Source organism: Alternaria viburni (assembly GCF_023758015.1).
Source record: "Alternaria viburni strain BMP 2772 chromosome Unknown scaffold_9, whole genome shotgun sequence".
Taxonomy (NCBI): Eukaryota; Fungi; Ascomycota; class Dothideomycetes; order Pleosporales; family Pleosporaceae; genus Alternaria; species Alternaria viburni.
Window position 1 is genome coordinate 123,022 of NW_026055778.1, and position 12,215 is coordinate 135,236.

The window sequence follows — 12,215 nt, forward strand, 5'->3', positions numbered from 1 at the left end:
AGATTCATGGTATCATTGTACGTAAAGCCATCGGTCTTCTCAAAAGACCTACTCGTCATCGCCAAAGAAGACCTTGACCGGCAGCCAAGAGTCACCGCAGACCTTGAAGCGCTCAGGCAGCGCGTTGATCTCCTTCATCTCCTCGTCGGTCAGCTCCCAGCCATCAAGCTGGAAGTTACCCATGATGCGGGACGCTGTGACGGACTTGGGGATGACGCTGGAGCCGCGCTGGAGACCCCACATGAGCAGGACCTGTTGAACGGACTTGCCCTTGTTGTCGGCGAGCTTCTTGAGCTTCTCGTTCTTGTAAAGGGGAGAGTCGGTTGAGCCGAGGCAGGAGTAGGCGGTGGCGTGGATGCCCTTCTCCTTGAGGTAGTCGAGAAGCTTTGGTCTGGGGTTACTGTTAATTGACGTGCATGTGGGTAAGCTATTGGTGATTGACTTACGAGGGGTTGTTGGGGTGGAGTTCGATCTGGTTGACGGCGGGTGTGATCTTGGTGCGCGAGTCGGCGAACAGCTTCTCGAGGTTCTGGATGGCGAAGTTGGAGACACCAATGTTCTTCACGCGGCCAGACTCGGGGAGCTTCTGCATCTCAGCCCAGGTGTCCTTGAAGTCCCAGTCGGGGTAGTGCTTCTTGAGGTCATCGGGGTCGGTTGATGAGGGCCAGTGCTGGAGGTTTGTAAGTATTTCGCCTTATGAGAAATTGGACTTTCACAAACATACCATGAGGTAAAGGTCAACGTAGTCAAGACCGAGGTCCTTCAGAGAGGTGTTGATGCCCTCTTCGACGCGCTTGTGCCATGGGTTGTCAAGCTTGGTAGTAACCCAGATCTGCTCACGGGGAACACCAGAGTCCTTAATACCCTGGCCGACCTCCTTCTCGTTGCCATAGGCAAGCGCGGTGTCAATGTGGCGGTATCCTCCCTCGAGAGCGGCCTTGACGGCCTCACGAACCTCACCAGGCTTTGATTGCCATGTGCCGAGACCGACAGCGGGGATCTTTGCGCCAGTGTTGAGCGTGAAGTGCTCCTTAGTCCAGTTCTTGGGTGCCATTCTTGCTAGAGTACGAATCATAAATTGAAAGGTAAAGTTTGGGATGTAAGAAGATGGGAAAGTGGCAGGAAGCGCAAACTTTTGAATGGTGAGCTGAGCGAGGGGCACAGCCGACGCGTTGTGTACCCCTCCTACGTCAGGGCCAACATTCACCCATTGCATCGCTATCTCCACCGAGCAACTTTAAGCACCGGCATAAAACCTCCACGTATCACGTCGCGATTTGCCCGCGGGTGAGGTTAAACTGGTGGGGTGTGGAGAACGATCCACCTGTCGCTAGTGCCCATGAGGAAGCCGGAACAGTTTCTACTTCTTTGCCTTTCTGCCGTTCAACTCCTGCATCCACTGCACCGCCCTCAGCATCCTGCGCTAGCCGTATAAGTGTGGACCGCAATGTCTTCAGGATTCGTCAGTGGCGGCAAAGCGGGTGAAGAAGTCGAGCGCGATGACGAATGGAAAAAGGCCCAGCAAGAGATTGAGGATGCCCGGCGCGCCAAAGCCGACTTAGCGAAACAACAGGATGGAAAGAGCCTTTTCGAAGTTTTACAAGCCAACAAAGACAAGAAACAGGCCGAGTTTGAGGAAAAGGCGCGTTACAAGCTGCATGTTGCTCTAGATGATGAGGAAGCCGACTATCTGGATTCCGTCTTGGACAAGAAGCGCCAGGAGGAGCTCAATGTGAAGAAGGAGACTTTCGAACAACTGGATCTATTCCGCAGGCAAAGGGAAGAAGCCGAGAGGAAGGCGAAAGGTCTTGAAGAAGAGAGTTCAGAGGCGCCCAAAGATGAGGATGCTCCGCAATGGGCAGCAGTTGGACGGAAGAGGAAGAAGGGAGCTGAAGGTGGTCTGTTGAAGGGTGTGAAGCTGAGGAAGTCGAGTTCCGTACCGGAGGAGAAGAAACCGATGGACGAAGGAAAAGCGACCGCGCAGTCTGAGAGCGTGGAGACAAACATGTCATCTACCGCAACGAGTGCCAACGGTTCGAAGAGTCCTGCGACGACGTCCGTAAACACAACCAAGCCACCAGCAGGGCAATCGACTTCCAAACCGGGAAACACACTTTCGCTCGGCCTGGGATATGCATCATCAGACGACGAGGATTGAGTCGTCTCAGCACCCGACAGCCACCTTTCAAGGGCAGCGCGTACAGCTCAAACGAGCGCAATCGTCGATACGACACTTGCAACGCCGGCCCGATATAACAGTAGTTGCGCTTGCGCAGGTACACATACATGCGATCTGGCAGCCTGTGCCTAGCCGATGCCGACATAGCCAACAAGCCGCCTTGAACCTATTGGTACCAGGGAGCTACATACTGGGGATATTCACTTCAATACACGTATAAGGACGGCTCTTCTGCGCGTAGACGAGAACGTCGCAGGACGCGACTTGCTGATGATGTCATTGGCTGGCGCTCGGCGGCGCTTACCTGTTTGTAGCGCCGTACAACGACCGCATCTTCCATCAAAAGTAACTATCAAACAACATACCGTCTATCTCGAGTTAACACTCACCCGAAGACTCCTCCCATTCACACATGTTGCATTAGATATGAACTCGTGATAAGCTTGTACTGACCTCCTCTCCTCCGTCCAACAGCAACAGCGCGTCCCGAACGCGCAACGTAGCAACAAAATGGCCCATCAACCCACCGACAACGAGACCTCTCCTCTCATCGTCGTCACCAGGCCCACTGGCCACTCAGAAGAAACCGAAAATGCCAACGACAGCACAATGGACACGCGACTCATTTTCAAAATTGCAGCAGCCATGTACTCCTTCGTCACACTCGGTCTCTTCAACTCTTCCATCGGCGCCGTCCTGCCACTCCTCTCACGCCACTACAACCTCACAGATCTGCAAGTCTCATCCATCTTCCTCGTCAGCCCCATCGGCTACGTCATTGCAGCACAATGCAGCGATACCGTCCATTACCGCTTCGGGCAAAGGGGAATTGCAGTAGCTGGTCCGCTGTTGCAGATCTTGGCTACGGCGACTGCAGCGACGCATCCTAGTTTCGGTCTTTTGTTGCTTGCGTTTACGTTCCAAGGACTGGGTACGGGTCTACTGGATGGAAGTTGGTGTGCGTGGGCTGGGAGTATGGAGAAGGCGAATACGGTTTCTGGGCTGTTGCATGGGAGTTATAGTGTTGGTGGGGCGCTGGGGCCGTTTGTGGTTACGGTTTTGACGACTAGGGGGTTTATGTGGTGGACGTGGTATTCTATCTTGGTATGTTGAAGGATACTGGATATTGGGGTTTTATGCTGATGAGTATAGGCTGGAGCATGCACTCTCTCATTCCTGGTCTTGGTCATTGCTTTCCGTAACGAGACTGCATCGGTCTATCGCGAAAGCAACCAGTCCAAGTCTCAGGACCCCAAGGTCGACGTCAAGGCCGTGTTCAAATACCGAGCGACTTGGTTCTGCGCAGCGTACTTCCTCACTTACGTTGGCATTGAGACAGCGATTTCGGGTTGGATCGTTTCCTTCATGCTGCGCAGCCGCCACTCTACCGCTTATGTCGCTGGTCTCTCTTCCTCGGGGTACTGGATTGGCATGGCAGTTGGACGACTGACTCTGGGTTTCGCTACGGATAAGATGGGAGTGCGTCGCGCGACTGGTCTTTACTTCCTCATCGCTATCGGTATCGATGTACTCTTCGCTGCTCTATCATCTGCGGCCGCATCTGTGGCTTTGATGACGACGTTGGGTTTTATCATGGGTCCAATGTTTCCGTCTGGCGTTGTTGTACTTACACGATTGCTACCAGCTGAGCTACATGTTGCAGCTGTGTCTTTTGTGGCTTCTCTTGGGCAGGTTGGAGCTGCACTCTCGCCTTTTGCTATCGGCGCTGTTATTGATGGCTTGGGTATTGGTGTTTTCAGGTTCGCGATACTTGCTGAGACAGTGGTGGCTTTGCTGGTTTGGATCGCTTTTGCAAGACTGCGCCCAGTTTTGCAACATGTATCTACGATGCGCCACGAGGACTGAGAGAGCGATTACAAGCTCTTATTATAAATTTGCAAAGCTACTACTTAGTAAAGGCATGCCGAAAACCTGCTACATCTAGCTTTACAACATTAGTAGAGTCCCCGGGTATCTTTCTAGTGGTCACGTTGATGATTGCGCCTTTAGTGTGCATTACCGGTCTTTGGGCATCCGTTGTAGTTCTTCCACGGGCATTGCATGTTTGTGGGCTTAGTGGCGGTACACTCGGCGGTTCTGGCATGGTGCTTAGCCTTTTGGTGAGTCACCGAGAGATGCCCGCATCCACTCGGGCATGGGATTTTCGCGGTGCCGTCTTGGATTGTCGACTCAGCATATGTTGTCGCCACACCATCATGCGCGTGGGCATTGGCGACATGCTGACAGAGTCCCCGGTACGAGTTAAAAAAGGGGGCTTTCTCACCGCAGCGTCCTGAGCTGTTGTGGTCGATGCACTTTCTGTGGCTCTAACAGCGCACTTAGTAAGAACAACAGACAATCGCGTCTAGAAGGCCTCAAGGCGGATCTGTACCTTTTGATGAACAGGTCAAAAATAGGGCAGCTGCAGTAAGTACAGTCGCAGCCAAGATCAAGGTAGTACAAAATAGGAATTCTGGGACGACTAACAGCAAAGTAGACTTCTTTGTAGTTTCCCACGCTGCAGCTAGATAGGATTTATTTTAACGTAAAAGACAAATGAGCCGTAAACGCCCTCTATACCAGATCCCACACGCACTTACTGCGCCTTCATAAATCTGACCATCATCGGCGGCGCACCCGCAGTGAAGTGATCCAAAATACCCTCCCAGTAAGCATTCACATCCGTCCCCTCATCAAGCACGACATCAAACTCCGCCACGACCCTCCCAATCACACTCCTCAACTCCATCAACGACAGAGCCTTCCCAGCACAGCTATGCGAACCTGTTGAGAAAGGAATGAATGCCTGCCTGTTCAGTACCAACTCCGGCTTCGTAGTCCAGCGCTCAGGTATGAACTGATCAGGTGCAACAAAGTTTCTCGCGTCCCGCAACAGCGGAAAGATGGGAATATGTACTATCATGTTTCCTGGGATGAAGTGCCCGTTTATCTCCATGCCTTGTGGTGGTGTGATGCGTTGGGAGCCGAAGAAGACGGAGGGCCACATGCGCATCGATTCTTGGATACAAGCTTCTAGCATTGGCAGGGGTCGCTGGCAGTCGTAGGTGTTGATGTTGGAGAGGAACTCGGCGCGGACAGCAGCCATGTAGTGTGGGTGTGTGGCGAGATGCATGAAGAGGAAGGTTAGGGCCGTGGATGTGGTCTCGCTGCCAGCGGAGATTATGAGGCGTGATTCGCCGTAGAGAAGTTCGCGACCTTCAGGTGTTTTGGGCGTGGAGGTGATGAGATGAGAGATTAGGTCCGGCTTCGCATCTCGGACCTAAAGGAGGTTGTTAGCAATGGCTTCGATTGAGATGTAGGGCAGGAATATGTACCTGCATGCGCGCTTTCATCTGGCTGACGCTCCAGTCTCGCCATTCCTTCATGGGTCCGGCGAATGAGGTAAGAACACCAACTGTATTCATTAGCCACGGCATCAGATACATGTATCCCAAAGCCTGGACGCTGCCCATCATAGTAGCGAGAATACTCGCAGCGACGTCGCTTTGTTCGCCTTTGATGAAGCCCATGGGCTTGCCAAAGGCCAGCGCTGCCATGACGTCGTAGCTATAGTAGCTTGCATAGACAAGCAGCGGAATCGACCTCCCCTCTTCATTGCGCAATCTTGTGAGTAGCTGGTCTGTGAAGTTCTCGACTTGGGGGGCGTAGTCGGAAAGCGATGCCTTCATCGCATTGTCCCAGATCCTGCGGCGCTGGCGGTGGAACGCCTTGTCGCGATTGAGGTGCAACGACTTTTCCATGACGTCAAAGAACGGTCCTTTTGACGTCTGTGACTGAGCTCCGAGGATTGATTGGATCGCAGCTGCATCGAAAATCGTGAGCTCACGTGGCCCTGACGGTGTTAGCACTGGATGTGGAAGGAAGTACACGGGTTGGACAGACCCGTCCTAACATAATCGCCGTATTGGCCTTGCAGCCGCTGAAGGACTCGATGGTAATGCAAGCTGCTGTCATATGTCTGCTTGACGGCCCACCATCTCGATAGTTTCGCAGCCCAAGGTCCAGGGTAGTCGTTGAGTGGGTGAAAGAAGGCACGGTACGCTCCGATGTACAGCCATAGTGGAACCCAGAATGAACTCGTCACCAGTGTCGCGGCGATGAATCCAGTGTAATATGATAGAACCCAGTATGCGGTAATCGCTAGGCCAAGGATCTGAAGGGTCAAATGGTCGACTTCCACTCGTCGCAAAATGAACTCGTGCAGGATGACCGCCGATAAAGGTGCGAGCACAAAAACAGCGGTAGGAACCGAGCCCATGGTTTCTTGTGGATGGCACCGGGATCTTGTTTGGGGTTGCTGAAGTTCAGTGTATAGAGTGCTAGAGCGCGGTGGCCGAGGGCTATTTCTCGGTTGCTATCAAGTGAAGGCGACCGCCACATACCACAACCCCTTGAATAAGGGAGCCCTGGGAGTCAGTATCGCACCGTTGTGATTTCAGTGTGTGTTGTTTTTATCGGGAGTACAAAACGTGGAAGGTTTGCATGTGCGACGCGTTTGCTCGGAAGCCCAGAGTCACACGTGGAGACTGGTACGAGAACGCGATCGGCAGCCCCGGGTTATGAAGTGGGACATGGCCAGGTCTCTGTTCATCCTTCTTACCGTAGATTGCGACTGCAGCTGGTGCTCCGCAACAGGAATCTTGCCGCATAGTAATTAGTGTGCAAGGGTCAGCATTGGATTACTGGGTTTTGTCGCACACTATCGTACATAGCCGACTAGCGTCTCGGTGCGAACTCACGTCTAGTTAGTCTTCCAACGTGTCGATATCGTGGAGTTCTCTAGCGGACCAAAGCCGTTTAGTCGTCTGCGAAAGGAAGCATGTGGTGTAGCCTCAATTCTCCGAGCGCCGCATTATTGGATGCGGTTGCGCCGTAACGCGACGTGTGTGACTTTGGTGCGTAGATCAGACTTGGTGCTGCTGAGTGGCGCTTATCCTGTTCAAAGACGGCCTGGAAAAATGTAAGCATGTACATAAGTGTCTGCTAGGCGAGGTGGCGGCAGGGCTACATTCGCTTAGAGCGCATAGGCTGAATGGGAGAACAGGACATGGTTCCTCATTCCATGATTTCATGGATATCTTATCTGGTATTCGATTCGAGCCTCCAACCGAGCAATTTCGGGAGATGCGCATATCCATGAGCGTTGCCGAGAATGCGCCAGCATCTTACGGTTTCACTGTTGAACGGCAAGGTTGTACGGAAAGGATCTTGCGTGTACCCCCGTCTTAAGATCGCTGGCACCTGGCAAGGTAACTCAGGCTGCGTGTAAGATAAGTTCGATGCATGTCCGGGAGAAAACCCAAGGTCCTAGCGATCACGCCTTCCCTTCAAAGTTCCGACTCCTTCTGTGAATCCAAGAAATTCTCCGGCTGTGATGACCGCAATTACGACCATGTCGGGCGTTCTGGATGCGCCACCTGGCGTTGAGGCAGACTTCAGTGGTGAACGGTCGGATCTTCAGAAGAGAATCGTCGTGGTATATGCAGTCATGACGATACTTTCCACCTTCGTGCTCGGATTGCGATTGTATACGCGCATATTCATCCGCCGTATGACCGGCTTGGACGATGCGCTGGTGGTACTCAGCTGGTGCGGCTGCGTCGCATGGATGGTCATCTGTTTCCGAAGTGAGTCTGCCCCTCTGCTTACTCTGAGTACGCAACTGACCTCGAATGTAGCGTTCCAGTATGGCTTCGGTCAACACATGTGGAATGTGACTATACAGCAAATGTTGGGCTATACGAAGATGCTCGTCGGTATCATGGTGGTGTATGTCTGGACTCCAGCTCTAGCTAAACTCTCGTTATTAGCTCTGTACTACCGACTCAATCCAGATCAGAAAGTCCAAGCAGCCATCTACGCATTGGCAGTCCTGGTCACTGGATACTCCGTGGCCATCACCATAGTCGCCGCCGGACCCTGCAATCCGCGGACCCATACAGACCAGAAGTGCCTTACAGACCTCAACCTGTTTATGGCCTGTATAAACATAATCACAGACTTCTTGATCCTGTGCCTGCCGATACCGATGTTGCGCGCCCTGCAACTACCTGTTAAACAAAAGATATTACTGGGCTTCGTGTTCGCTCTGGGATCTGGGTAAGTTGCCTCGGGTAATGCGCCATCTGGCGTTCTGTGCTGACAGTCTTCGTAGTGTCGTCGTCATATCAACCGTCCGCATCATCTACGTCTACAGTATGATTAGCGATCCCGACGCAACTTACAACGTGGCCAAGGCATGCATCTTCTCCACGGTCGAGCTCAACGGCGGAGTCATTTGCGCATGCGTTGCGCTATTGAAGCCTTTCATACAGAAGTACATGCCCTGGATACTGGCCCTTTCGAGTGGAAGCGGAAGCGGAGATGGATCCAGGATTCGCAAGTTGAAGATGTTTGTGAAACGGAGCGGGGAGAAGAGTTATGAACTACAAAGTGCAGACGCAGATACAGATGCGACTAAGCATGCTGATGATAGGCCGGATCATCGTATTGCCGTCACCAAGTCATACAGCGTTCAAGGCTCGAAGACTGGGAAAAGTGATGGTGACAGCATGGAAGACCTTTTCGCGCCTAATGCGGGCTGGAATGGTGGTCGGTAGCCGTCGCCCGTAGAACCGAATCGGTCGGGAATGTGATCGCGAGGACGTGTAAGGAGATTGAAGGGATTGCTTCGAACGGGAGTTCCTGATGATCACGCCGTCGCGGGCTTGGCACAAGCCCGATGGAAGGGACCACCCGTAGAAGGACCAGTACCTAGATAGCTGCAATACGACACCGGTGTTCAATCTTGGTCTCGAAGGTAGCTGGGGGTATCAAAAATGCGCATTGAAAGAAGTGGATATCGATAACGGCGTCGCTCTAACCCATCTGCATCTTCTCATCGTCCTGACGTGGCTCGCTCGAAGAAATGGAAAGCCCCTCCATAGCGACCTTGGCCATATACTCATCCACTATCAGCTTGATGTTGCGATATTGTATGCTGTTGGGGCCGAATGTTGCAAGCGCGTTGCGGAGAGAAGATTGCAGCTAGCCTGAGTTAATCGTGCATCCACGCTCCATTGCCGATAACCTTGGAAGTCCCGACACTATGGAAAGAGTGCGATAACATACCGACAGAAGCAAGTCGTCGGTTTGAGTAGGCATGGTACCTGCTGGGTGAATTCGATACTGCTTTTGCGTGATAGCTATGTTTGGGTTTGTGTAGAGTCCTTGTGCGGGATAACGCGGTCTGATAGACGGAAGGCGGTTGTAGTACTGTAGAAGATAGTCCGGGGTGAGCAAATCGTGAGGGTGTGATGAAGAATAGGAAGATTTGGCGTAAGCGAGCTAACAAAATTCGCTGTGAGCTGAGGTCCGTTTGCAGACTCAAGGCAAAAGAGAAAGAAGATCTCGCAGTCTACTGCATTCAAAGCACTCTATGCGCTTGATAGGCCCTTATCTGCGCTGCGCACCTGCTGTGTAGACTCGCCAGCGCAAGCCACGAGTTAGCTTCCACCTTTAGCTTCTGACATGAGCAAAAAGGTAAGCCCACATCATGGATGAAGGCAAAAAGATTGGGCAGTTAGAAGTGCTGACAAGAGTGGGATTCGAACCCACGCCCGTGAAGACTGCGGAGGATGTTTAGAACGACCTAAACGCAGCGCCTTAGACCACTCGGCCATCTTGCCATTTAATAACTTCATGCAGCTTAGAGCATCCCATGCGTTTATAGACTTGAAAATTGAGAGTGGGAAGCTGCACTAAGGATGCGCGGGGACGGGCGAAGCCTTTGTTCGTGAGGTGGAGATATCCCACCATGGACTGCGAACCAAGCGAGTGGATCCCACATGCGAACACATCAAGACAGAATATTGATCGACATGAGATAGGTCGTGATGACCATTCACTATGGCCAGGTGCAGGCAGGGGTATGCCTTGGACAGCAGTCATCTCTCACAGATGGCTATGTTCACCGCCAGCACAAAACGACAACCTACCTAGCTAGTGTACCGTCGCAATACTATCACGTCAACAGTGCACATCATGTCGTGCAAGCGAACAGGCCACCTAATCAGTCACGACCAACATGCGTAAGTGGGAGTCATAGGCAACAGTCACTATCGCCACAGTCTGAGTTGGCCAAGGCTGAGTCACACAACATCACAAGAGTCACTGCGGCAAAGAGTCATTCGTGAATCATGCAAATGTATATATAAGGAGACTATCCCGGAGACTTCAGCACGAAAGCTCTCCGCGCAACTATGAATGCATCAGAAACGAACCATACCACATTACCACCTGCACCAGGCGGAGTCAATCGAAAACCACAAGGGGGAGACTGCACACCGGCGATAAAACATAAGGACAGAAGCGCGAAAACACCATCCATCCAGTGACGGGGAGGCGACAGAAGCGAAAGGAAATACCGCGGGAAACAACACGGATAGGAAAACTTTTGCCGAAAGGCAAGGCTGGTTTCTTCACCAGCTCCTTACGACCACCGGGAACCATATGAGAGAGACGAGGACATTCATTGTCCGCTGTATCCATGAGCCATAGCAATGCTCTTCCACTTTTCGACCTCAGCTTCGAGCTCAGAGTTGCGAGCCTCGAGGGTGCTGACATGGTCAAACTTCCGTTGTCGCGACTCACGAGCAGCAAGGGTGTTGCGTGCGCGCTTCAGAGCGATCTTGTCGCTAGGGTCGACGGTGATGCTGGGCAGAGGACCCTTGCGCCGACGAGACTTGCTGATGCCGTTTGTTGCAGGTGAGTTGGTGACAGATGACTGGCGTCGAGAGTACTTGTCCAGAACGAGGGGCGAGCCGGTGCTTGAGGAACCAGATCGCTCCATAGACTGGCTGCTGATAGTGCGGTCCATGGGCATAGAGACAGCAGGTGCATAGACAGTATCAGGAATCTTGGTCTCCTGCTCGGGGAACAGGGAGAACCAGTCGCTCGTGTCGGAAATAACAGGCTCGCCGTTGAACATCGGGGAGCACTCGAAGCTATCGTTGATGAAGGGGGAATCACCAATATCAGGGGAAGTTAAGTTTGTAAACGCCGTAGAAGGGGGTGCAGACCCAAAGCCATCATTGAAGATGTCCTTGGGGGACACGGTGCGCGTAGACCCGGCGGCAACGGAAGGATCGTTGATCGCCGTGAATGCGGACACCTGGTCCATAGAAAAGCCTCCGTTGTTGAAGTTGGACATCAGGCTTGCGCCCGAGTCGAAGGAGTTGTTGCTGTTCAAGTCTGCGGGGAACGTGAGCTCGCGATCGAGAGCGGGGAAAGCGTGCGTCGTACCTGCCATGTTTGGGACGTTGTGCAGTTGAGGAATGTTGTTGCTAGAGCTGGGGAACAGTGGAACCGGAGGACGTTGGCGTAACCGTGGCTGTTGGAATTCTGTAGTAGATGACGGGGCAGAATTTGCGTAGAAGTGCTGGCCGTTGTTAAACGTATGCCCAGGCTGAGGCGCGCTCGGTGCTCGCAGAGGCCGCTGGGAGACCTGAGGTTGATCGTAGAGCACGAAGTCCGACTGCGGATGGGCGAATGCTTGTTGACTCGTATGTTGTGGTTGCCGGGAGGCGTGGGGAGCTGGTGAAGAAAGCCATGATGACTGTTGAGAAGCCGTGATGGTCGACGTGAAGTCGAACGGGAGGGGAGACGGCGAACTGAAGTTGCGCGAGGCGAGACTTGAGTTCAGAGGTTCCGGGAAGGAAGACTCTGAGGTGTGAGTTGAAGTGGGGATAATGGGTATTAATATGTCGGCGGTTAGCGGACGGCGAGATGCGGGGGAAGTTAAAAGGCAGCCATTGTTCGTGACTGTCTTGTGTATTGTTTCGTGGTGTAGTATGATGAGGTGAGTAAGAAAGAGAAATTCAGGCAGCGAGGGAAGTGGGGGATTAAAAGTAACCCGAAGCGAGCGCGGCGCCAGAAAGGGCCGATTGCTGTGACTCACAAAAGGTGCAGCAGTGTCGGTGGCTCCCAACCAATGACTTCTCCCACCGGCGCCATCTTCCATCAGCCCTAGGGCCCG

The 12,215-nt window shown here is 52.8% G+C and overlaps 6 protein-coding genes and 1 non-coding gene across 7 annotated transcripts; 3 read left to right on the forward strand and 4 right to left on the reverse strand.

Annotated features, from left to right (window-relative positions):
* Positions 1-48: 48 nt before the first annotated feature.
* J4E79_004935 (uncharacterized protein) lies at positions 49-1,054 on the reverse strand (the record flags this gene model as incomplete). The annotated part of the gene is made up of 3 exons (XM_049353816.1): positions 49-391; positions 447-670; positions 725-1,054. The coding sequence occupies 3 exons, from the start codon at positions 1,052-1,054 to the stop codon at positions 49-51; spliced, it is 897 nt and encodes a 298-aa protein (XP_049211436.1).
* A 393-nt stretch (positions 1,055-1,447) lies between these two features.
* On the forward strand, positions 1,448-2,158 carry J4E79_004936 (uncharacterized protein; the record flags this gene model as incomplete). Its single annotated transcript, XM_049353817.1, has 1 exon — positions 1,448-2,158. The coding sequence occupies one exon, from the start codon at positions 1,448-1,450 to the stop codon at positions 2,156-2,158; it is 711 nt and encodes a 236-aa protein (XP_049211437.1).
* Positions 2,159-2,689: 531 nt separating this feature from the next.
* On the forward strand, positions 2,690-4,045 carry J4E79_004937 (uncharacterized protein; the record flags this gene model as incomplete). The annotated part of the gene is made up of 2 exons (XM_049353818.1): positions 2,690-3,283; positions 3,332-4,045. 2 exons carry the CDS (start codon positions 2,690-2,692, stop codon positions 4,043-4,045), a joined length of 1,308 nt encoding a protein of 435 aa, XP_049211438.1.
* Positions 4,046-4,775: 730 nt separating this feature from the next.
* J4E79_004938 (uncharacterized protein) lies at positions 4,776-6,458 on the reverse strand (the record flags this gene model as incomplete). Its single annotated transcript, XM_049353819.1, has 3 exons — positions 4,776-5,459; positions 5,515-6,032; positions 6,083-6,458. The coding sequence occupies 3 exons, from the start codon at positions 6,456-6,458 to the stop codon at positions 4,776-4,778; spliced, it is 1,578 nt and encodes a 525-aa protein (XP_049211439.1).
* A 1,134-nt stretch (positions 6,459-7,592) lies between these two features.
* On the forward strand, positions 7,593-8,799 carry J4E79_004939 (uncharacterized protein; the record flags this gene model as incomplete). Its single annotated transcript, XM_049353820.1, has 2 exons — positions 7,593-8,299; positions 8,355-8,799. The coding sequence occupies 2 exons, from the start codon at positions 7,593-7,595 to the stop codon at positions 8,797-8,799; spliced, it is 1,152 nt and encodes a 383-aa protein (XP_049211440.1).
* A 972-nt stretch (positions 8,800-9,771) lies between these two features.
* On the reverse strand, positions 9,772-9,867 carry J4E79_004940. The gene has a single exon. It is a non-coding gene; the product is annotated as a tRNA-Leu (tRNA).
* An 842-nt stretch (positions 9,868-10,709) lies between these two features.
* Positions 10,710-11,489, reverse strand: J4E79_004941 (uncharacterized protein; the record flags this gene model as incomplete). Its single annotated transcript, XM_049353821.1, has 1 exon — positions 10,710-11,489. The coding sequence occupies one exon, from the start codon at positions 11,487-11,489 to the stop codon at positions 10,710-10,712; it is 780 nt and encodes a 259-aa protein (XP_049211441.1).
* Positions 11,490-12,215: the final 726 nt, after the last annotated feature.